General features: G+C 36.1%; 1 protein-coding gene across 24 annotated transcripts in view; it reads right to left on the reverse strand.

Moving 5' to 3' along the window:
- Positions 1 to 676: 676 nt before the first annotated feature.
- Positions 677 to 25,655, reverse strand: part of grik1a (glutamate receptor, ionotropic, kainate 1a) — a 104,764-nt gene continuing 79,785 nt past the window's right edge. For 6 of the 24 annotated variants that reach the window (XM_087270602.1, XM_087270594.1, XM_087270604.1 and 3 more), the window contains 6 exons: positions 23,889 to 24,007; positions 16,558 to 16,775; positions 10,200 to 10,425; positions 7,953 to 8,203; positions 5,646 to 5,801; positions 677 to 1,102 (listed from right to left, as the gene is read on the reverse strand). In XM_087270602.1, the coding sequence (XP_087126728.1) occupies positions 5,664 to 5,801; positions 7,953 to 8,203; positions 10,200 to 10,425; positions 16,558 to 16,775; positions 23,889 to 24,007 (952 nt within the window). In that variant the 3' untranslated portion in view covers positions 677 to 1,102; positions 5,646 to 5,663. Of the gene's footprint in view, positions 1,117 to 5,645; positions 5,802 to 7,952; positions 8,204 to 10,199; positions 10,426 to 16,557; positions 16,776 to 23,888; positions 24,008 to 25,655 lie in introns of all 24 variants that reach the window. The other 18 variants (XM_087270603.1, XM_087270596.1, XM_087270605.1 and 15 more) reach the window with 3 other exon arrangements.

Consider the following 25,655-nt stretch of genomic DNA (forward strand, 5'->3'; position numbering starts at 1 on the left):
GCAGACCAGAATCGCAAGCATGTGTTTCGCATTTCACTGCATTTGAAAGCTTGGTGAATTCTTACCTGCGAAATCACATCAGGTGACTGCGTGAGACCAATAGATAATTTAAAACAAGTAATTTAAAATATTGACTAATCACTCACTTTTATTAATGTCTAATCATGTTGTTTAATACCGCCCCTTTTCGCAGCGCTGAACGACAGAATTTTGCAAGCATAAGCTCTAGTGTGACTGCAGCTTAAGTCGCTAAATGTCTGCTAAATGACTAAATGTAAATGTAATTTCCATGACTTTACCAAAACCTTGTGGGTTTTTCTGTTTTTCCAAAACTTTTCAAGGCCTGGAAAATGCCATGTCAAAATTCCATGACTTTTCCATGATCACATGAACCCTGTAAAATGCAATGATTATTTAAACCGTTTACAATATTTTTCCTATTTTCAATAAAAAAGTAACATTTTGGCATCTGTCAGAGGCCAAAATGTATAATAATTCAAAAAAAGGAATTGTTAGGGTCAAAATGGAGAGAAAAAATAGCAAGGAGAAACATTCATACATTGAATTCCCAGTAGAACCATCCCAGATTAGAAGCATTATTATCTGTGGTTACATAACATTGCAATTAATAGAACCCACGTCACCAATAACAACAGAGCAAGACAAATTCCCCAAGTGTGTGTAAAATATGTATGCTTTTATTTATGAAATCAAGGACAGCACAATAAAATGCTACCAAATTACGCCATGTGCTCGTACGTTAATTAATATCTCAAAATAAATTATTCCTTTCGTCTCCAGTTCCATTGGCTCAAGATATTACCAAGGTCTATGTGAAATTACCACAATCCACTCATATAAAAGCCTGCAAATTCATGAATAAAAAGCACAGAGATTGAATGAAAAACACACAGCCTCAGAGACTGATTTCACCCGCAGGTTGCGTGGCGGTTGGAGGAGGATCTAGGCCATTGTCTCTTTCCTCGGGATGCGTTTGGGGTTACATAAGACTCCAGACAGGCCTGCTCTTCCTCTGTGTCTGCCTCTCTTCCTCAACGCCTTGTGGCACCTGAGGGATATGCCCAGGTCTTCCATCACAGCACTGAAAGAGACACACTGTCAAGAAAGAACACGAAGGTTTGCGTGAGTCTCTACACACACACACACACACACACACACACACACACACACACACACACACACACACACACACACACACACGCACACATGCACACACGCACACACACAATCTAACATTGTGCAGTTGAGCTTTTCCAATGGATTTGACGCTCTTAGTGTGAACTCACTGGAAACGCTTGAAGACTTGATATGATACGTGATGGAATGATGGAAAAGAAAAATGAACAGGAAATCGAGAACTTTACGGTTGGATTAGTTGGATGGTGTTGAAACAATAGGAATTGACGTGGAGAACAGGGTTGTGACTACACAGGGATTTTCATGCTATGAAACTCTCACAGGATTGACTTCAGCTGCCAACTTTTTGGATGAAAAGTTTTGTATTGGATTTTATGGCTGATAGATTTTCCTAGTTGACTGATAGTCATTCGTTTAATCCATTTAGTCAGAGTTACACGACCCAAAATAACCCCTGATTTTGAAACAGTCATTTGGATGTTAGTTAACATTGTAAATCATTAGTGTTAATGGACCCTTTTTACATTTGCGGGTTTCTCAGTATCGAAAGTCGTCATAGTTGGGTAAACTTAAGCCCCGTTTACACTAATACGTTTTAGTTTTAAAACGCATATGTCATGCTACGGTTATGCCTTCCGTCCACAATACCCCGGAGTTTCCAAGCCCCGAAAACGTAGCGTTTTGGAAATGCTAAAGAGACTGTTTTGGTTTTAAAAAGCTCCTGCTGCATGTCAATGTGGATGGGGAAACGAAGACATCTGAAATTGGAGATGTGGCTGCAGACATTCGCGCTACCTGATTGGATCTTTTTCTCAATATCAAGCACACAGTTCAGACTTGAAAATACAGAGTTGTAAAATACATTAATATGGATAATTTGTGCAAGAAGCTAATTATGAACAATAGTTATGTTTTAAAACGAATTCATTATTTAGGCCGCTTCCAAAATGTTTCCTATTTTCAATTTCAGAAGTAACGTATTGGCATCTGTTAGAGGCTTTGGAACACAATTTTTACAGTCTATTAAAGCATTTTCACTCAAGATTTTAATGCCTCATGGTAAAATGTCTTCCATGCGATTGAGCCCATGACTGTTGCCTTATAAACTCAAACCTTTACCATGAAATCTTTGTCTATGTTGGACACTTTATTTTGAAAAACATGTTATTTATGATTTTTCTATTTACATAACAATTTCTTCTTCAACAATTTACCCGCTTACAGATAGGGAATAAACAAATAATTATAAAAAATTACAAATAAAACAATTTTAAAAAATTATAAAACATCATACATTCTTTTCAGGGGATACATCATTTTCATATATGATTTTTCAAAAAAAAATTTTTGCACCCATTAAGATTGAAAACTCATTTATTCTCTTTAGACTATGATGTGGCATGAGAGTAGTGGGTTATATTGTTGTTTTTGATCTATTCTGAATCTGTTGAGATTCTGAGATTCTGTTGAGTTTTAGTTTGTTGTTGCTTTAGCTATTGCATAGCATTTTGGTGCAACATTTGTTGTTTTTAAATGTGCTCAATAAATAAATGTGAACTTGAAAAAAAACTTATAACTTATAAAAGGGCACACTGCATGTTCTACTTGTCACAGATGTATGCCAGAACACGGACAATAAAAAAACTTATCTACTAAGCCTGATTCTGTAAGATGCCATTCAAACAGAATGTGATTTTCCATTCTAATGCGCTGCTTTTCCATTGTTTTTCTATGTAAATACTCTTGATGGATGTGCATGACCTTTACACTTGCCTCATTTTTGAAGCGCCTCGTACATGAGCAGAGTTTAACATTTTGGCATAATTCCTCATACCAACACTACGCAATATTTTTGTTCACAAATAGTTTTGTAGCCAGTTTTCAGTTGTATTGATGTATATTTTTATTTCTGCATCTCACCCATCCCGGTCCTGTCAGTCGTGAGATGCTGAAGGCATGAAGGCCACAGCACCACTGGGCTTGTGGGAGACAGATAAAGCTGCTTCTGTGCGAGCGCCGAATTTGCTCCCAGCTGATTATGGTTATCCTGTGGCCTAATTTCAGACACGGTAATCTTAGACTTTTTTTAATTGCTCTTTCTTTTTGAGTGCATCAATATTTAATAAAGTCATTATTAAGGCTCTCCTCTTGACGTCTTTTCTCTTCCAAAAACTGTTGAAGTTAATTATGTTTCAGAGACCGATATCACGGTTTCATGACTGTACATTCAGTATCAGGTGTTTAGGTAATAAAAACGGATTAAATGAATGAATAATAATAAAAAAACATTATTCTCCTAGCCATTATTCTGTATTTTTTTTTCAGTGTCAGTATTTCATCATCAAAACTGACATTTACACACCCTCTATAATTATATAATACATCTCCTTTCATGATTATTATTTACTATTTAACATTTATACTAAATAAAAATAATATTTCCAATATGAATAACTATAATAACACATCAACCATGTTATTTATATTATATTATATTATATTATATTATATTATATTATATTATATTATATTATATTATATTATATTACATATCCATATATTATATTATATCCATATATTATATTATACCCATATATCATATTAAGACCCTTTTAAGACCATTAAGAATAAAATTTTAGACTTATACAAGGTTAAACGCTAAGGATTTTTTTCTGATGGCCCGGTATTATTGTAAAGAATTGAGTAATTGTTTTTAGTTTTCTTTCACTGATTAGGGATTTTAATGGGGGATTTCTAATGTCTAAAAGCTATTGTGAATTGTATTTCTTTGCAATAAAAAATTACATATGAAAATAATATAAGTTTAATAATTGAATATAAATAATATAAAAAATAATAAGATGTATTGTTGGTCATTGGATGATGTCAGTCTGACTGAGGATCTTTACCTAGACAAAGCAAAATTAAGACCTGTTTAAAATGATTTAAGCCAAACACAATATTTCAGTGAATTTAAGACTTTTTAAGGCCTAAAATTTAGTTTTTGAAACTGAAGACATTTTAAGATTTTTTAAGTCCCTGCAAACACCCTGATTATTCATTTATTCATTCATTTTGTTTTTCTGCGTAGTCCCTTTATTAATCGGGGGTCGCCACAGCAGAATGAACCACCAACTTCTCCAGCATATGTTTTATACAGCGGATGCTCTTCCAGCTGCAACCCAGTACTGGGAAACATCCACTCCATCACACACATATACTACGGCCAATTAAGTTTATTCAATTCACCTATACGCATGTTTGTCCTTGTACCGTGGGGTAAATGGAGCACCCGGAGGAAATCCATGCCAACACAAGAAAAACATGAAAACTCCACACAAAAATGACAACTGGCCCCACCTGGACACGAACTAGGGAAGAATTACATTTTATAATTATACAGGGTAAACATTAAGTTTTTTTCTAATGGCCCGGTATTATCATGAGGAATCATGTAAATGTTTTTATTTTTAGGGAATTTAATGGGAAATTTGCTGTAAAATATCCAACAGCTATTGTGAATTGAACAATAAAAATATTTGCAATATAAAACATTGGTTTTATTGAGATATATTGTTGGTCATTGGATGATGTCGGCCCGATTGAGTAGCTTTACTTGGCCAAAGCAAAATTAAGACCCATTGAAAATAATTTAAGACCCACAACAAAATATTTCAGTGAAATTAAGACTTTTTAGGGCATAAAAGTAAGAAAATTAACTTTTTAAGACCTAGTGAACAGCCTATATTATATTATATTATATTATATTATATTATTTTATATTATATTATATTATATTATATTATATTATATTATATTATATTATATTATCTAGCAATAAGAAAGTGGATTTATTACAATAAAGTATGATTATTTTGTTCAATATCTAATATCTTTTTGATTTTAGTAGCAATTCAAAAGAGCTGAAACTCTCTCTCATGTAATCACATTTACTAAATGCTAGATTTGTCAGTAACTAAATATTTTAATATAATTTAATATTTAAAATAGTATATTTTTTGTATAGAAACTAGAACTTTGTAAATAAAGAAAACTCAAATAATTGCTTTAAACAAACTTTGTTCTGTTCAGTCTCTGTGCTCAAGAATCAGTGGGCAGATCATTATCATAACCCTCATTAAAACGATCGTTACCCTCAGTAAGTAGGCCGATCATTTGAGGAAGCACCCAGAGGCAGAATTTAGGACATGTAGGAAGTTCACATTTAAAAAGTAGCCTCAAATGGCAATGATCGAATGGCTTCCACCAGTAAATAAAAGTTTCTGAGAGCACTCCATTTCTTATCTGTCTGCAGACAGAGCGAGCAAAGAGAAATGAAAGTGTTCTTCATCTCCTTGAAAAGCGTGCTAAATTTCTGAGCCGCTGGATTGAGGTCAAGGGTTTGGGCAGATGGTCTGGAAGTAACCAGTGCACGGACGAATGGGAGGAAGGAGTTTCTATTTCTTTAAATAATGCACAGGCCTTACAGATATGAGAGTGTGTGGCTAACGCGAAGAACATATGTCATCCCCGAGGAGCCGCCCGCTCTCTAAATCTGTCGATAAGGACGTGCCAGTGGAGGAGATGGAATCGCTTCTTTGCAGCAGCTGCCGGCTTTGGTCTCCATAAAAGAAACAGAAGGCCTTGTGCATGCAGATCAATGATAAAAATAGAACACAAAGACACACAAAAAAAAAGCAGGACAAGATCAGCAGCATGCAAATGTACAACATGATAACCCAAAATAAACAGCAGTCTCATGCAAAATAAAATGTGTAAAGTCAGTTAGCAAATGTAGACTAGCATAGATCAGATCCTAAATGTTTTCTTCTCTACTTTTATACTAATATCATATTCAACTAATTTATAGCTGGTCATTTAGTAGATGCAGTTGAAGTCAAAATGATTAGCCCTCCTATGAAATATTTATTCTTTTTCAAGTATCTCTCAAAAGATATTTAATAAACCAATGAAATTGGATATTGTTTCTTCTGGAGAAAGTCTTATTCATTTTATTTTGGCTGGAATAAAATTAGTCTTTTAATTATTTAAAAAAATATTTTAAGTGTAATATTATTATCCACCTTAATCATTTTGTTTTTCGATTGTGCACAGAACAAACCACTGTTAGACAACGACTTGTATAATCACACTAACTTGCATAATTGAGCCTTTAAATTATTATTATTTTTTTTATTTTGCACGTTAATAATTGTATTTTGAAAAATATGTAGTCAAATAGTATTTACTGTCATCATGGCAAAGCTATTGGAAATGAGTTATTAAAACTATTATGTTTAGAAAAGTGTTGAAAACTCTTCTCCCCATTAAACAGAACTTGAGGAAAAAATATAAGAATTAAAATTTAACAGAAGGGTTAATAATTCTGACTTCAATTCTATAGTGACAAACACATTTAAGAATACAAACAAAGATGTCATTATATTCTGATTATTCAACATCTGTGTATCTTTTCTGTATTTTGAAAAAGGACTAAAATACCAATAAATATACCTTCATTAAAAAACCTTTATAGTTGTAATAAATGTATATTGGTATTAAGAATAAAAGCTGTTTCATTTTACTAATTTAATCACTTATTTTATGTATGTTACTATATATAAATATGTATTACATTTTTATATGTATTATCAATAGTAATTTAAATAGCAATAATAATCCAATAACTATAAGCTTTATGTTTATATAAACAAATTACTAAAATGAATATTGGTGCTAAATATGAAGACCAGGAAATTTAACACATCAAACAAAAGTCAAAGCTATTTAATCTGCAGTAATTAAAATGACAGTTCCACATTAAGAAGACTCACTTATTATACTAGTTACTTATATATATTTTGACAATATATCATACTTTAATACTAGTAATTCATAATTAAAATAATGACAACAATATAACAATCAAATGACCCCATCTGGATTTAACCTATGTATCAAATGATCCTACTGAAAATAGTGTAATTTGGATATATATATATATATATATATATATATATATATATATATATATATATATATATATATATATATATATATATATATATATATATATAAATTACATTTATTTATATTTATTATAAATAGCAATACAAGTAGAATAAATAATCGATAAATTATAAATTATAACCTAACAAAATTAAAGTCATTTATTTATTCTATTATCTATTATTTAGTCATCTATTTAGTCAACAGGCAATCTGTTTAATCTGCAATTCCACAGTCCTTATATCTTTAAAATATATATTCTAGTTGTCTTACAGCCTTTTTAATGAATTTTGAAAATAATTCGACAAATAAATTGTCAAATTTTAGTAATGCATGATTAAAATAATAATAATAACAAACTCTGCAATTCATCATCAATTCAAAATGACATTACATTTGCATTGAATCCATATATCAAATGAACCGTCTGAAACTGTCAAATATGGATAATGCATAACCGTCATATTTAACGACTGTAATACATCATCATATTAACTTTTACGCTCCACATCAACACTGTCAAACAGTGCTGCACGTTATCATTCATTTCATATAATAAATCTGGCATAAGGATTATACAGCACTATATTTTTGCCATTCTGATTATATCCCTATGCAAATACAAAAAGAATCAGAAATGCAGAAGTCAAATGATAAACAGCATTATGCCTGCGACAGGTTCCTGACCAGTGGCCTGCCGCAAAAACATCCGACGAGTGTCTCATTTGTGTTTGCATGGCTCATTTGGGCTGTGACAGCGTTGAGGTAGATTAGACCCCACTCACCTCTTCAATATCGCTGTTTTTGTGTGATTTGTAGATGAACTCTCCGATGGCCACGAACACAGACAGCACGAGTCCGGCCGCCAGGACGATGAAGATGCCCCCGATGTTCTCCACACCCAGGGCACTGGCCTCTTTGCTGTCCTCTTCTGGACAGCCGTTTCCTCGCCACCATTTCTCCTTCATCATGTGCAATTTTCCCTCTTCCTGGAGTTGCAGGATGGCGATGGTCACCTTGTCCCGGTATGGTGAGCCTAAAGAGAACAGCAGGTGTTTTATGTGGCAAGACAACACACAGAATAGTTTAGAGCAGGGGTGCTCAATCCTGTTCCTGGAGATCTACCTTCCTGCAGATTTCAGTTGCTACCCATATTAAACACACCTGTCTGTAATTAGCAAGTGGTGTTCAGGTCCTAATTAATTGGTTCAGGTGTGTTTGATATGGGTAGCAACTGAAATCTGCAGGAAGGTAGATCTCCAGGAACAGGATTGAGCACCCCTGGTTTAGAGCAAAGAAGTCAAACTCAGTTCCTGGAAAGCTGCTGCAGTGCACAGTTTAGTTCAAACCCTAATTAAACACACCTGATCAAACTATTTTAGATGTTAGTTTCAGTCTGTTAGTTTTAAGGATATCCATTTGCTAGTGTATTCCAAAACAGTGAAAAACAACAACTTGCGTTTAAAAAAATATAAAACCGATAAAACATCTAAAGCTTGCAGTTTGTCACATCCGTCTACTTTACACCGATCGACGTCACCTCATACTTTAGTTTCTCATCAAATCTTGACCAACCAAATGCTCTCTAGCACAGGGGTGGGAAAACTCGGTCCTGGAGGGCCGGTGTCCTGCACAGTTTAGCTCCAACTCTAATCAAACACACCTGCTTTTAGATTTCTAGTCATCTCAAAGACACTGATTAGCATGTTCAGGTGTGTTTGATTAGTGTTGGAGCTAAAGTCTGCAGGACACCGGCCCTCCAAGACCGAGTTTGCCCACCACTGCTCTAGCATCTAGCATTTGCTTTTAATTTGATGTGCTTGATCTCAACCACTCTCATTGGCAGAGCTGTGATAATAACTAAATGCTATTGGCTGTTTTTTTAAAGGGGAGGAGCTATACTATGTACCACCCTCTCTTTATTTTTCAGTTGAGACTCAAAGCACTTTAAGGGGCCTTTAATACATTTCTAAATGTGCATCTATTCATTCATTCGTTCATCCATTTTCTTTTCGGCTTAGTCCCTTTATTAATCAGGGGTCGCCAAAATGTGCATCAAGCTTGTATGATTGCTATGAAACTAACAATGTCAAAATCACATCAAGATTTTATATTAACTGATTAAAAAATGTACACCACTGATAAATATGAAATTACTTTAGGGGGAGGGGGAGTACAACCAGCGGAAGGTTTAATTGTTTACTTCTTAATTCTTAAGAGTTTCGCCATATGCACAGATGTAAATAAACAACCATTATCAGAGTAACTGAGTAAATGACACAAAAATAAACATTCATCAACCTCTGTGCCGATGACCCAAAAATAAAAGTCTGCCATGTAAAACTCATATTTTAAAGCATATGCCTCAACATGTTTTAAAGCATATGTCTTAATCTACTCATACTTTGGAATTGGTAGCATTGATCAAAAGCCCTAATTGTTACAATTGGAAACACAAAAACATTTTATTTTCGTCTAAAGCTAAGTCTATCTTGCATCCATCTCTAGTTTTTCAGTTTTTCTAAATGCACATACAAAATGTGACGCAAAATGCCAGATCAAATTTTTTGAAAATGTTTTTTTGGTTTTATTTAGTTTGTGTTAAAAACTCTTCGTAAACATTGTCTCTCTTCTGTGTAAAATAAAAAAATATGACTTGGTGTACAAGGGTATTTCTGCTTTTCATTAAGATGAAAGTAATTTTGCACATTCTGTGTGTTTATCAACGGTGGAAATCGCTTAGGTATGAATGCTGAAAAACATCATAAAACAAGTGCTGATGATAAATGAGAGGAAAAATCATCCTGTTGTGTGCACAAGATGTGCAACTATAGTTCAAAAGAGACTTTTAACTTTTTAATGGAAAAAGCAAACATTAAACAAGCATGAAACTTTCTAGTGAACATGTGAAAAGCCTGTGTTTGCTCCTTCTATGAAATGAGAATTCTCTAAAAGTGCCAATGTATGTGTAAAAAAATATTTGGGCTTTAGGATGCATTTAACTGTTTCTCCAGCAGAGAGCAAACCATTACCTATTGGTGTGCCAACTCCATAGCCCTTAGAGTCGATCAGGCCTCCGACCTGTGTGAGGTTGCAGTTTCTCTGGGTGATGTACTCGATGCTGGTGGACTCCATCAGGAGAGCGTAGTCGGTGGTCAGGACTCTCGTAATGCCATCCTTGCTGTTCTTCACCAGGGCTGTGTTCTTCCTGCTGCTCATGAATGCCCACATCTTCTCGTACGTTGAGATTTTTGATTTCTAAAGTAAAAAATAACATTTACTTTACCCTCAACCCTTAATTTATGAAGCACTTTCAAGACCACAACATGGAGATCAAAGTGCTTTAAAGACATTAGAACAAAAACAAAAAGGTAAAATGTGGTAATCGTATTCACACAGCAACACAGAACAAATCATGAAACATTATCAAATACTAAAGAAAACAAATGCATTTTAAGTGCACTCTGAAATGTGTGCACTCTAAATGTTTGAGAAGTTTCCTCAGACATGGGAAGAGCATTTCAAATTTTATGAACAAAAACAGTCAACTAGTGCATTTTAAACAAGAACGAGGGACCATCAAATCATTAGAACGCAAAGCCCTATTGAATTGATGCTGATTAGGTCAGAAATATATTGTGCGGCTAAAGCTTTCAAAACATGATAATGCTTTCAGTAATGTACAGGAAACCCTTGTAATTTAATAAGAACAGCAGTAATATACTCTCTCTTGGTATCTGTTAAAAGCCTGAATTCAGCGGTGCAGAAAGAGAGTCCTTCCACACACACCAGATACAATGCATTACAATAATTCAAACAAGAAGACACAAAAGCACTCAAAGGAAAGGATGGATTTCAACTTAAATATAGATCAAAGATGTAAAAATGATTTTTAATAATGTTAATTTGATGACCAAACTTAAGCTCAAATAAAAAATGACACATTAATACAGTACAATTGTAATTAAACCCAGATATTCAGTAACATCCTCCACACATCCATTTTTACCATATAAAATAAACAATCCAACCAACAATCTCAGCCAAATATTCATAAGAGACTAAATTGATAATTATTATGTCTCAATAGAAAATAGATATGTGGGACATTCTAAAAGCGCCTCCTTGGTCTTCTCCTTTGCACGTTAAACACACGCAGGGCCTGGAGCAAGCTGAACTGGCATTCAAGGCAAACGGCAATCACGCGTCGGAAACGGAACACACATCGGCCACAACAGGAAATGAAAAAATGCACTTGCGTTATTTTGTTTTACGTGTTAAATATTGAAAATGAATCACGTGCGTTAACGCGCTAATTTTGACAGCCACTCTGGTCATGTAAATTCTTGTTTTGGTGGCAGAATCTGGACACTAGTCATGTCTAGTCCTGTCCTGTTGTGCTCGGCTCGAGTTTTCTTGGGTCGAGCACTTGTGTCTCTTTGTGTGCGCGCGCCTTCGTGTGTGTGCGCAGAGCGTGCGCGCTCCCGCTTGATGCAGCCGCGCGGGCTTTGCTTGCCTCCAACGCGGGCGCTCTTGTACTCGTGTTTGTGTTCATCTGTCTGCAGCGTGGTGTTTCATTCCCAGCGTCTCAGTCTAGTTGTTTTCGGTTTTGGTCGGCGCTGGGATGAAGCATGCACGCTGCGTGTGTGAGCGCACGGTGAGTGTTTTCATTCATCGTGTGCTCGTGTCTTGCGTCTCTTGTCAAAGCACGTGGCTATGTGTTTACATTGTGGTCACGTGCTTTTGTCGTGTGCTTCAGTGTTGTGCTTGTCTTGTCATGAACATGCGGTTAATGAGTTCTCTCATTGGCTGCATGTTCTTGTCCTGTTTTATGTGAGCGCATGGCTTGTCTTGTCTCTGTGTCATGCGCTCTCCCGTCTGTTGTCTAGTTCCACCCTCCTTGTTAACTCATTATTAGTTTGTCATGTTCACCTGTTTGTGTCAATTTACTTTTGCTTTATAATCCCCTCATGTTTTCAGTCCTCTGCCAGTTTGTCGTCTACACTCCCCCTGTGTTCCTGCTCCAGTCTTGCCTTGCCTTGCCTTGTCTTGCCAGCCCAGCCAAGTTTGTGTGTTTTGTTAATGTTTTCCCCCTCGGGGTAGTTTTGTTTTGCCTTTTATTTTATTATTATTAATACCCATTATTTTTTTGCACTTTAGACCTCGCTCCTTTCCCCACCACAACCGTGACAATATATATATATATATATATATATATATATATATATATATATATATATATATATAGAGAGAGAGAGAGAGAGAGAGAGAGAGAGAGAGTGTAACGACGGTGTGGAGTGACAAAGACAACTGGAGGTAAGATCCAATATGCAGGTGTATTCAGCGTCAGGCAAGCAGTGGTCAAATCAGGTACAAACGGGTATGTGCAGGCAAATCCAAAATCGTCGTAGGCAGGCGGCTAAACAGGATGACTGGGATACAAGGCTAAGGTCTAACACGGAGAGACAAGACTAGGAAACGCGTTGTAATGTCACACTAGGTAAAACAAGACTCGGCAAACTGGATGGGTTCATGAGTGGCTTATAAGTGGTGTGATATCAGTCTGTGACAAGGTTCAGCTGGTGATTGTAATCAGGCTAGATGAATGAGCAGGCGTGCGTGTCTGGGAGAAGTGCATGTATGAATGTGTAGTCCTGGGGAATGCGGAAGTGTAGTCCTGAGAGTTTGTGTGAGAACCAGCGATCTCTAAGAGCGATCACTGGTTGTGTGACAGAGAGAGAGAGAGAGAGAGAGAGAGAGAGAGAGAGAGAGAGAGAGAGAGAGAGAGAGAGAGAGAGAGAGAGAGAGAGAGAGAGAGAGAGAGAGAGAGAGAGAGAGAGAGAGAGAGAGAGAGAGAGAGAGAGAGAGAGAGAGAGAGAGAGAGAGAGAGAGAGAGAGAGAGAGAGAGAGAGATCTTTATTTCTTGTTTGAATTTGTAAAGTGATTTAACATTTACAGAACATTTACACATGTATAATATTATGGTTTTACACTAATGTACACTGTTCTTACCTTGTGTGAACTGTATGTAGATATTTATGTTTTGTTGTTACAGTGTTTGTTACTCAAAACAAATGTAAAAATGTATCAAACAACTGTATGGGATGTACGCTTAACGCAAATGTGTATTTTTATTCCTTTTTCTGAAGGTTTCAATTACCATCATTTGTATTTAAACACAGATTTCACCATGTACACCATATAAATACAAATCAAACTGAATTGCCGAATCTGCCTTGCTCATTAGCATGAGTCAAAAGAGGACAAATTGTCCAATTTGGTGTGTGAGCAGGACAGAAGGCGGGAAATGGGACAGCTGAGCACTAAATCTCTCACAGCTGATTCGATTTGTCCTGGTCTTCCACAAGCCTGTATATTTCCAGATACATGAAGATGTAATCATAGCCTACAATCTTGGTGGATAAAGCTCACAGCGGCCTCTGTACATAGTTCTGAGCTTTATCTGTGTCACTTGTTTGTCTTTTACTCTCTCTCTTTGACTGATGAATGGGGCATATGTGTGGATGGTTCTCATAAGATGGGCGACTGGATTATTAGACATATGGGAATTTTAGATGGCTGGATTGGTAGAGGTAAATGGAGTTCAGGAGGATTCAGGCGGATTTGCATACACTTGAGGTATTATCGGTGTCTTTCTGCGAAATGAAAAGAATCATCTTTGAATGAATGATTTTCATGTGACTTAAAGGTTCATCTATAGGTTACAGCCCATGTAGTGTAATACAAATATGCTCTAATATCAGTTTTATGTTTTATTCTATGTGCTTTTTTTCTTTCACTTTTCAATTTCACTTGGTCAGAATAAGAAATATTTTCAGAAGGTTATAACAGCATTATTGATTTCTTAAAGGTGCAGTAGGTTATTGTCTTCTAAAACGTTTTTTTGGTTGAAAGTCTCTTCATATTCCAATAGTAATGATTAAAGTAAATTATCTAAATGTATTTTTATATTCTGAGTGAGGCATAAGACTAAAAAAATGTTCATCCAATTAAAATTGTCGAGCCGATAATTCCCATTATTCTGATAAGTAGCCCAAACTGTCTTTTAACAAATGTAGATTTGTACAACTGCGCTCCTTTTTTTAAAATCCTGAATCAATATTGGAGTTACTTTTGCATGCTGCAGGAAGGATGACAGCATGGCTAAAGTATTTCTTTTAGACAGGTAATGTTATGTTCTAAAACTATTTTAGTCACAAAAAGCTTATGTAGATTATGTTGTGTTTGAATGGGTTATATGCACTGAAGTGTTGTTCAGCCACTGAAATCTTCAAGCCAAAGATCGATGTGACTATTTTCAGTTTCATAAGGGACCTTTTACAGCAACGATAATGTAGATTTTGTTTAACAAAAGCTATTCTGTCTAGCCTGCTTTACTGAGGTGAAGTTGGTTTTATATTCACATTTTTGAACAATGACAACCTGTGATGTGGTCTCTATATTGTTTACCATGCTACTTTGAATATTCAGTCTTAAATAGCATGCAGGTATGGCTTAGTAATAAGTGTAATTCCTGCACACCACCGGCCAACCACTATAAGCATATAGTAGTCGCTTTAGGACAAACCGTGTGAGAGAGTGAGACCAGTGATCCTTGCATGGATGAAATATTGCACATTATGACAAGTTTTGCTTGCTAACTACATAATTAAAAATGTGCTAGAAATAAAACACTTTTTCATTTCATTTGGAATTGTAACATTACAAAATACTATAAAGTTTTCTAACTGGCGAATGACATGATCTGGTGGGTCTCTGTCATTTTTAATGTGCGCGTTCTTGATTTCAAAGGAGTAGCTTTGGACAGCAGGGGAGGAGTTGTGTTTGAAAGATATTATGCTAGACAGATCACCTAATGCACCTTTAACTCTTCTCAAGTTAAAACATTGGTATAGTCTAAAAATGAATATAAATACTGTATGTAAACATGGCCCTTTTTTGTAAACTCAAATATGTAGCTATAAATCAGAAAGCTTAATTTTTATTTTATATATATATATATATACACAAACACACACACACACACACACACACACACACACACACACACACACACACACACACACACACACACACACACACACACACACACACACACACACACACACACACACACAATATAAAAAAAAGGGAACACTTAAACAACACAATGTTACTCCAAGTCAATCACACTTCTGTGAAATCAAACTGCCCTCTTAAAAAAAAACACTGAATTATGATCACATGCTGTTGTGCAAATGCAAATGGAATCGACAACAGGTGGAAATTATAGGCAATTAGCAAGACACCCCCGATAAAGGAGAACACCAAGATTGCCAAATTTGCCATTGGCGCCCTGTGCTCTTCACAGGTGAAATCAGCTTCACACTGAGCACATTGTGAGACTGTGGTTGACGCTTAGTTCCTCCTAATGCAAGACAATGCTAGACCTCATGTGTGGCTGAAGTGTGTCAGCAGTTCCTGCAAGATGAAGGTATTGATGCTATGGACTGGACTGCCCATTCCCCAAACCTGAATCCAATTGAGCACCTCTGGGAGATCATGTCTCGCTTCATCAACCAGCACCACGTTGCACCGCAGACTCCAAGAGTTGGCGGATGCTTTAGTCCAGGTCTGGGAGGAGATCCCTCTGGAGACCATCTGCCAGCTTATCAAGAGCATGCCCAGGCATTGTAGGGAGGTCATACAGACACATGAAGGCCACACACACACACTATTTAACCTCTTTCTGACTTGTTTTGAGGACATTACATCAAAGTTGTATCAGCCTGTAGTGTGTTTTTTCACTTCAATTTATAGTGTGACTCCAAATCCAAAGCTCTATGGGTTAATACATTTGATTTCCATTGATATTTTTTGTGTGATTTTGTTGTCAGCACATTCAACTATGTAAAGAACAAAGTATTTTATATGAATTTTTCATTCATTCAGATCAAGGATGTGGTATTTAAGTGTTCCCTTTTTTGAACAGTGTATTGTGAATTTGCACTGTATGTAATGCATCAGCATGTGCAAACAGCTGCTACAATTATCGAATGAGATGTAGTTGTACAATTTCTCTCTCAGTATGCTTTACTGCATGTGATATTTTGTGGTTAACAAACTCAAAACTCTGTGTGTGACTCTGCATCCGATTTATTACTTTTTATCTTATCATGAGACAAGATTGATCTCTTTTTTTTCACAATTCCAAGCAGAAATCCAATAAACGCTCACTCCTAAAAGCTCCAGCTTCTCCTGTGCCTACAGCCTGTTGTAAAATTGATAATTTGCTGAGTGTTTGGACTGTTTCTGGCTGTTCCCTTATATTTCAATAGCTTTTATGTAAACAGCTAGTTCGGTCCAGCATGTAAAATTAGAGCATGTTACCTTAAAGAAAGTCATTGTAGAGCCATCTCTCACTGCTCCATATTCAATTCTAGTCTGCTTGGCCAAATCATCGGCCGAATCGATTGGGGAGTCCATTCTCTCCACTGTGAGGAACGCGGCCAGGTTGGCTGTGTAGGAAGATATGATGATTAAAGTGAAGAACCACCAAATCCCTCCCAAAATTCTGGTGGACAAAGCTTTGGGCATCAGCTCAGATCCTGAAAAAGCAAACAAACAAGCAAATGCTTAGCAGAACAGAGACACTGGCCCCAAAAAGTGTTTGGACACTTAAGCTTTATGAAAAAAAAAATATTTGAATGTCACCACGATAGATAATAAAATACAAAACCAAGTGACATTTAAAAAAAGAGCTGTATGAGCAAATGACATTTAGTTCGTTTTTCAATTAAATGACAATAGATACTCTGCTCAGATGCGAGGAACACATCTGACATCTGTATTCACTAGTTCTTTACATCTAAAAATCATTTGTTTTCCAGACAGACAACAAAACACAAAAGGAAATGTGTTTAAATGTTTATATTTAATATATTTATACATAGGTGGCACGGTGGCTCAGTGGTTAGCACTGTCGCCTCAAAGCAAGAAGGTCACTGGTTCAAGTCCCAGCTGGGCCAGTTGGCATTTCTGAATTGAGTTTGCATGTTCTCCCCATATTCATGTGGGTTTCCTCTGGGTGCTCCAGTTTCCCCACAGTCTAAAGACATGCGCTACAGGTACATTAAATAAACTAAATTGGTCCTAGTGTATGAGTGAATGTGAGAGTGGATGGGTGTTTCCCAGTACTGCGTTGCAGCTGGAAGGCCATCTGCTGCATAAAACATGTGCTGGAATAGTTGGCGGGTCATTCCATTGTGACGACCCCTGATAAGGGACTAAAGGGGGTCGCACACTAGATGCGCCATGCAATGCGCCATGCATGCAATGGAATTTTAAACATAGATTTCTATCAGAGTACGCACACCGGTGCCGCAAGTCGGTGGCTGTCCGCGGAGCCCAGCTACGACTCAGGACACAGTTCCTATTATTGCTGCACCACAGAGCACCATCTGAATAGTTTCACATTAAATAACATTCGAATGTGTGCGTCTGGTGAGAAGTACTGTCCTGTGCGCCACCTTTAGCTAAAGGAAAATTAAAGAACAAATGAATTAATAAATATTTATATATTGGTTTAATATTTATCATTAACTAAAAAAAAATATTTTGGAAACCAGGGGAGCATACATTAAACCAGGGATGCTTAACTCTGTTCCTGGAGATCTACATTCCTGCAGAGTTCAGCTCCAACCCTGATCAAACACACCTGAGCCAATTAATTAGACCTGATCACCACTTGATAATTACAGGCAGGTGTGTTTGATATGTGGTGTGTTTGATCAGGGTTGCAACTGAAATCTGCTGGAAGGTAGATCTCCAGGAACAGAGTTGGACACCCCTGCATTAAACTAATGATTACATAAGTAGTTTTTTTTATAGTTCTCAAGAATATTCTTACTTTATTCTCAAAGTAATGAAGACAAGACTTTTCTTGATAAGAATCTTTTCACACACACACAAAAATCACTGTAAATAACTCCAGTCAAGTGCAAAGTAAGCATGCAAATTAAATATAATTGGTCAGCAAGTTTTATCAGGAAGACTTTACTCTTTATGTCAGAAAACACAGAAAGGCAGAACTACACCACGTTGTATACATTTCAGCATTGTCCTCACTAACCCCTTAAGGAAAAAAGATGCCTCTCCATGATCTTTTATCTGCTGAAGTTTTCGAACTGAGTTTTTTACAACAGTGCTTTACACAACATTTCATCAACTGTTTCGCAACATTTGTTTTGTTTTACTCTAGTACTGACAAAGACTTTCTCTTCTTATTTCTTTAAAGGCACTGCTTCCTCTGAGAAAACATCCCTGATACACTGACTGACACACACACACGCACATGCTAGCTATCTTCATAGGGACTTTCCACAGACGTAATGATTTTTATACTGTACAAACTATATTCTATCCCTCTACCCCTAATCTCAACCCTCACAGGAAACACTCTGCAGTTTTCTGCATTTTTACATATTTAAAATACTTAATTCTGTGCAATTTATGAGCCGTTTTCTTCATAGGACCAAAAAAGTCTCCACAAGGTCAAAATTTACTGGTATTGCAATTCTATGGGAGATTTGGTCCTTACAAAGTTAGAAATACAAGATACACAGTTTTGTTTTTGTGAATCGTGGGGACATTCCATAGGCGTATTGTTTTTATACTGTGCAAACTTATCTACTAAAACACCTAACAGGAAGCCTTGTGCATTCTGTTTGATTTATAAGCCTTTTGAAATAATAGGAACATAGGGCAATATCCTCATAAGTCACCTTCTTGTAATACCCATGTCATTATACAAAATTGTGCCCTTATATGTCACAAACACATGCACACACCCACACAAACACACACTCTTAAACAATCCCACACACAAGAGACAAGAGTTACACGCTAAATAGGTTTATTGTCTCATAAGAGGCTCATATTGCTTTTGCTCTCATTGCACTCATTCTAGATGTTAACCTTCAACTTAGTGATAAATCTAATGTGTGTTATTCTTACTGAGGATTTTCACTGTGGCTGAATGGCTCGGAGCATTGATAGATCGCTAGAAAATGAAACTGTCATAGGAACCATTCATTATCCATACAAGAAAAACAGAATCTTTTTTTCTGAAAGAGCAATACTGAACCTGTCCTTATAGGCAAAGTCATGATTCTGATCAAACAGACGCGTTATTAAGATATATGGGAGGAGAGTTTCCTATTAACGGATTAATATGTGCTAATTTCATCATTAGAAAGACAGATCGCTAAGTCTGATGTATGATACTGAAGATGTCTTTCATGCGTGGATAACTGGGTGAGACTGTTGGAAGTCAGAAAGACAGCACAAGTGTTTAGTGTGTAAATTATTAGCTTTGATCTAAGCTATACACCTAACAGCAGTTTTTAGCCGCTAAAGCAGTCAGCAAAAAAGCGCAACAAAACTGCCATACTTGCTGGTTGTCTTTTAAACCTGCCAGTCATGAAAAATAACAAATTATTATAATAATGATTACCATCTTGCATTTTCCTTAAAAAGTCAAAAAAGCTCAGTGTAAAAGGTGGTGTTTACTGTCAAAGTGCTCTGTTAGCATTAGCGTAACTAAAAAGTCAATCCTAAAGACAGACCGTGCTACAAAGTAAAAGGAATAAACAATTGAATGTGTTTGAGGCAGTCAGTTTGATCTGTTTTGATGTTTTATTGGCTAGGCAGCTAATCAGAGACCACTTTAAACTGACCTTTCAGTAATGCTAATGCTAATAAATCCCTTTGAAAGCTACCCGACCAGTTTACATTAGCCACCTGGGGAGAAAGAGCTCTTTGACAGACACTGCGATGTGTGTTTGTTCCTTTGGAAATGCTATGTTGCAGATTGTGCATAATTAGCATGGCTAAATGCTAACTACTGACCTCTGGTTTACTTTTAAATGGCACATGTTGGACAAAGCTGTCAATCACAGCCATGATTTTATCACGTCTAAGTCAAGATCGCAATATGCATTCATTTAGTGGGTAAATAAAGAAGAAAATCATTTAGACAGGCGATGAAACATTGAATAATCCTCTTAAATATTGCTCTGTCAATTTAGGGATAAAAACAAACAACAGACTATTTTTTTGTATGCTCTTAATACTTTTTGTCATAGGCTAACTAACTGGCAAAACCCCTGCGTTTTAATTGATGAGATGTTTGAAAAAGATGACAAGGTTACTTCTCTCACCTCACGTAGGAGGCTTAGTTGTGGGTTATAATGCAATAACACACATGCAAAACACACACTCTCAAACACACACACGTGAATATGAATAAATCACATCAATTAACACAACGAGAGTGTTGTTTTCTGAAAGCTCATTCAAGCTATTAATACGGGTCATGTCATAAATATCTGAATCACTTTTAAAAAACAAATGTTAGTCAAGGTCATTTACAAATAACAATACATTATTATGAATTAAAACATCAATCAAATAAGAATATGACATGATTTGCTCATCTTTATATATATATATATATATATATATATATATATATATATATATATATATATATAATTTTTTTTTTTTTTTTTTCCTGTGGATGTCCCAATTGGAATTCAGAATTTTCTCTCTTTTTGTTTTTTGAAATTTCAATTAAATCTTCATGTTGTTTATTTTGGTTAATTGTTGAAATTATTTAATTATAACAATATAATCATTTTATGATTATAATTATAATTAATTTATTACTTATTTAGTAAAAGGTAAATAAAAGTATAACTGCGTGTGTAGAATAGGCACATTGTTTTATAATATAAATTTATCAGACATGCCACTGAAACTCAGCAAACTGTAATCTCTTAGCAACATATTTTTAGGCATTGAGAAATTAATATTAATGCAGAATTATTACAATTGCTAGAATGCCGGTCATAAACATGCTCAAGACTAGATTAAAAGTATTAATGTTGCAAATTTCCCTGCACATACCAGCTGCCTTGAAAATGTGAGTCAACTCCCAATATATTCAACTAAAACTCAACATCTTAAGTTGAAACAAAGAATCTCTCTAAGTTGAGTTGACTCACATTTTAAAGGCAGCTGGTGAACTTGAATTTGTAAATTTAACCAAGTGAAATGTCTTACAGTATACTGTCTGTTTCGCTTTAGAATTTTATATGGCTGAATCATAGACATGATGATATAGAGCGATATAGCATGGCTTCTCTTGTGATATTGTTCATGCAGATCATTAAGTTCCCCTCACCCCACAACAAATCTTTTAAAGTTTAATAAAAGTACTTCATAACACTTTACTTGAGTGGGTGTAAATCATGACTTTATTCATGCTTTTGATAACTATTATCAAGTGCCATTTGCTCAGTTATGTCATTTTAAATGCAAAGACATTTTAATGACAAATTCAGCTTGCACCACTGTAGTTGATATGTATGTATATATATACCAATCAACTACACACATACATACACACACTTTATTAGGTACACATGCCCACCTCCTTGTTCGCAAATTGCAAATTTCTAATCAGCCAATCACATGGAAGCAATTAAATGCATTTAGGCATGCAGACATGGTCAAGACAATCTGCTGCAGTTCAAACCGAGCATCAGAATGGGGAAGCAATGACTTTGAACGTGGCATGGTTGGGCTGGTCTGAGTATTTCAGAAACTGCTAATTTACTGGGATTTTTATGCACAACCATCACTAGGGTTTACAGAGAATGGTCAGAAAAAGAGAAAATAACGAATGAGCGGCACTTCAGAGGTCAGAGGAGAATGGCCAGACAAAAGTAACTCAAATAAGCACTCATTACAACCAAGGTATGCAGAAGAGCATCTCTGAACACATAAAAAGTCGAAACTTGAGTGGATGGACTACAGCAGCAGAAGACCACATTGGGTGCCACTCATGTCAGCTAAGAACAGGAAACTGAGGCTACAATTGGCACAGGCTCACCAAAATTGGACAATAGAAGATTAGAAATTGTGCCTGGTCTGATGTGACTCGATTTCTGCTGTGACATTCGGATGGTGGGGTCAGAATTTGGCATCAACAGCATGAAAGCATGAATCCATCCTGCCCTGTATCAACGGTTCAAGCTGCTAGTGGTGTGTAATGGTATGGGAAATAATTACTTGGCACACTTTGGGCCCATTAGTACCAATTGAGCATTGTGTCAACGTCACAGCCTACCTGAGTATTATTTCTGACCATGTCCATCCCTTTATGACCACAGGCAAGGCAGTGTATCTTCTGATGGCTACTTCCAGCTGGATAACGCGCCATGTCATAAAGGGTGAATCATCTCAGATTGGTTTCTTGAACATGACAATGAGTTCAGTGTACTCTAATGGCCTCCACAGTCACCAGTTCTCAATCCAATAGAGCACCTTTGAGATGGTGGTGGTGGAATGGGACATTCACATCATGGATGTGCAGCCGACAATTCAGCGAAATGTCATTGTGTAAAAAAGGAGCAAAATCTCTGAGGAATATTATAAGGCAAAAGGTGGTCCAACCTGGTACTAGTAAGGTGTACCTAATAAAGTGGCCGGTGAATGTATATGCATGTCATCTTTACATTTAAAATGTCAAAACTGAGCAAATGACAGTTAGTGACATATTGTTATTAGCATGCATAAAATCTCAATCAAATTAACATGTCATGTCATGATTAAAAAGGTTACATGACTTATGAACACCCCTTCAAGTAAAGTGTTACCAAGTATTCAAAGCAGAAAAGTACATGACCGTACATTTAAAACAAACAGAAGTGGCATATACTGTAAACAACATTTATTAAAAACTATAAACAACATCTATTAAATTACACCAAAATAGTTTCGCTTTGAGTGTGTTTTGCTTGAAGGATATTAACTGCAAAACTGAAAATCACAGCACATTTCACATGATTCAAAAACACCTAACTTGCATTTAACAGTGTAAATGTATAACTAATAACTGAAATAACTAAATGCCCTGTTCATTAAGAAGTTTGAAAACCTATTTTAATACATGTCTGGCCTGAAAGTTACAATATGTTTACATTTTAATGTTAAAAGAGCAACTTTAAGCATAATAGATGATCCTAAAATCCACCAGTGACACAAAATACCCGCTCCAGCACTTCACCATTTTTTGCTGTACAATTCCTGTTAGCGTTTCTTCTTCATGGCTGAGTGGTCTCTCTGATGTAAATAAGATTTATCTAATATTTCAGCAGAAAACTCTCTGTAACGTGAGGTCAGACTACGCTGCATAATGATTTGTCTGGTTCTCCAGCGCTCATTAAAGCCGCTCTTGGCGTTTCACACTTTTCTGCACACCTGACAGGTCATCTATTTTGTTTCATGCCTTCTGTAGCGGAACCTGCAAACCTCTCCTCACTAGCATCGGATCCATTACACCAGAGAAAAACCCAGCTAAAAGTTTGCAAGCCAGAACAAAAATCTATTTAATAACTGGTTGTGACCTATAACCATGCCAGAGGTGCATTTTCATCTTCATTGAGCTACAATTCCCTATTGTATGAATGTCACTGCGTAAAATCTCCAAATGAAAAAAACAAACATTTCTATTCATTTGAACTGACTGGTCTCAAGGTGATTTTTAGCAAATGCATAAAGTTAGTTCCCCTTAAACGCTTTCTCTATATGAATGCCACTTGGTTTGATGTTGTTTTATTGTCAGGTGAAGCGATGTATTGTTGAGTGTAACATACCTTGACGCATTAGAGCCGCAACACCGAACCATAAACTATTCAGCAGCGTGAAGTTGTTTTCGACCACTTCAGATGAAGGGTTGCAGGGGTGAGGGTTGTACCATTCATATGGTGTGAACCTGCCAGGAGTCACAGAAAACAGGCTTTACACAGATAAAAAATGAAGAGAGCACCAAAGACCGGGTTTAATACTGCGCTTGAGAGCCTGCGCGTTTGGCAATTTCTAAACTGCAGAACTGTAAAAAAAGTTTTCTTCTTGCTAAAGGCTATCAATAACTGCTCAGACTGAAGATTAATAAACATCTCGTTTCTTGAGGGGGAAAGGCTGGAAATGGGTGTAAGGTAAACCGAAATGTGAAAAAAAATATTCCCTTCATTCATTTTCTTTTCAGCTTAGTCCCTTTATTAATCAGGGGTCACCAAAGCGGAATGAATCGCGTATCCATACACACTCTTTCACACACATACACTATGGCCAATTTAGTGAGAGGGTGCTCGCTGCAGAGCCATTTGAGGAGAGGTGAGCTCCAGAGAGGGGGAGCATGAGCTGTTGCTCCTCCTCCTGTAAGCTGTTTTAATGCGTACACCAACCCCACCCCTAACCCTACCCCCAGTGACATCACTCGTAGAAGAAGTGCAAAAAAGGTGGAGCTCAAGCTTAAGCTCCCCCTCTCTGGAGGTCACCTCTCCTCAAATGGCTCTGCAGCGAGCACCACTTGAATTTAGTTTTAATTCACCTAGAGCGCATGTCTTTGGACTGTGGGGGAAACCAGAGCACTTGGAGGAAACCCACGAGAACACGGAGAGAACATGAAAACTTGATGCCAAAAATGCCAAAAAAAAAAGAAAAAAATGCCAACTGACCCAGTCGGGGCTTGAACCAGAGACCTTCTGGCTGTGAGGCAATCGTTGAATGGTGTTAATGTTCATACTTTTTTTGTCCTTTTTCTAGGGTTGTCAATTCAATCTGTAAACTTTGTTATTAGTTATAATTAACCTTTAATTAAAAAGGTATTATAAACAATTATACATAATGATTTAATTAATACATGAATTAAAAAGTTTATGCACAGTTTAATTTAAAAGGCTGTAAATTGAATGTTCAAAGTTTTTTTTTAAACCTTGTGCACTGTTCAAATTGACTAACCTTTTATTTTAGGGATGAAAACAAGCACTAAATGCCATAAAATGCATCAGAAAAATATTTATTTATTTATATATATTTTTTTAAATAAAATCAACCTCAGTCCTTAACAAAAATATTACAGGATAGGCAAATAGAAAATGACAGGATTTTAACTCTTTAATTGCCAAACTCATAAATGATGTCACTGATTTGAGGATAAAAACACACAAAATGATGTATTTTCAATAAAAAAAATTTTGTGTATTGGATTTCTTTTACCTTTTATCACAGTCTTGGACATGTGAACGATTAGTAACACGATTAGTTTCTCCCTAATTTACTGTTGGTGGCATCAAAGACAAAGTTGTTTAGCATGCCCAAGACTTTTAAAAGGCAAAAGAAACAGTCCACAATTACTTTTGGTATTGAAAACAGTTAATTTTGCATGTTTTTTTTTTCACCATTTCAGTGACCACATTTATGAATTTGTCAATTAAAGAGTTAAAATCCTGTAATTTTCAAAGCAATTTAGTAGTTTTGACCAGGACTGAGATTGATTAACAGATTTATGCAAAAAAATAATAATAATAATAAATAGAAAAAATATTTATCTAATGCATTTTTACAGCAGTTTAATTCAG

Source organism: Danio rerio, chromosome 10 (assembly GCF_052040795.2).
Source record: "Danio rerio strain M-AB ecotype USA chromosome 10, GRCz13ab, whole genome shotgun sequence".
NCBI lineage: Eukaryota > Metazoa > Chordata > Actinopteri > Cypriniformes > Danionidae > Danio > Danio rerio.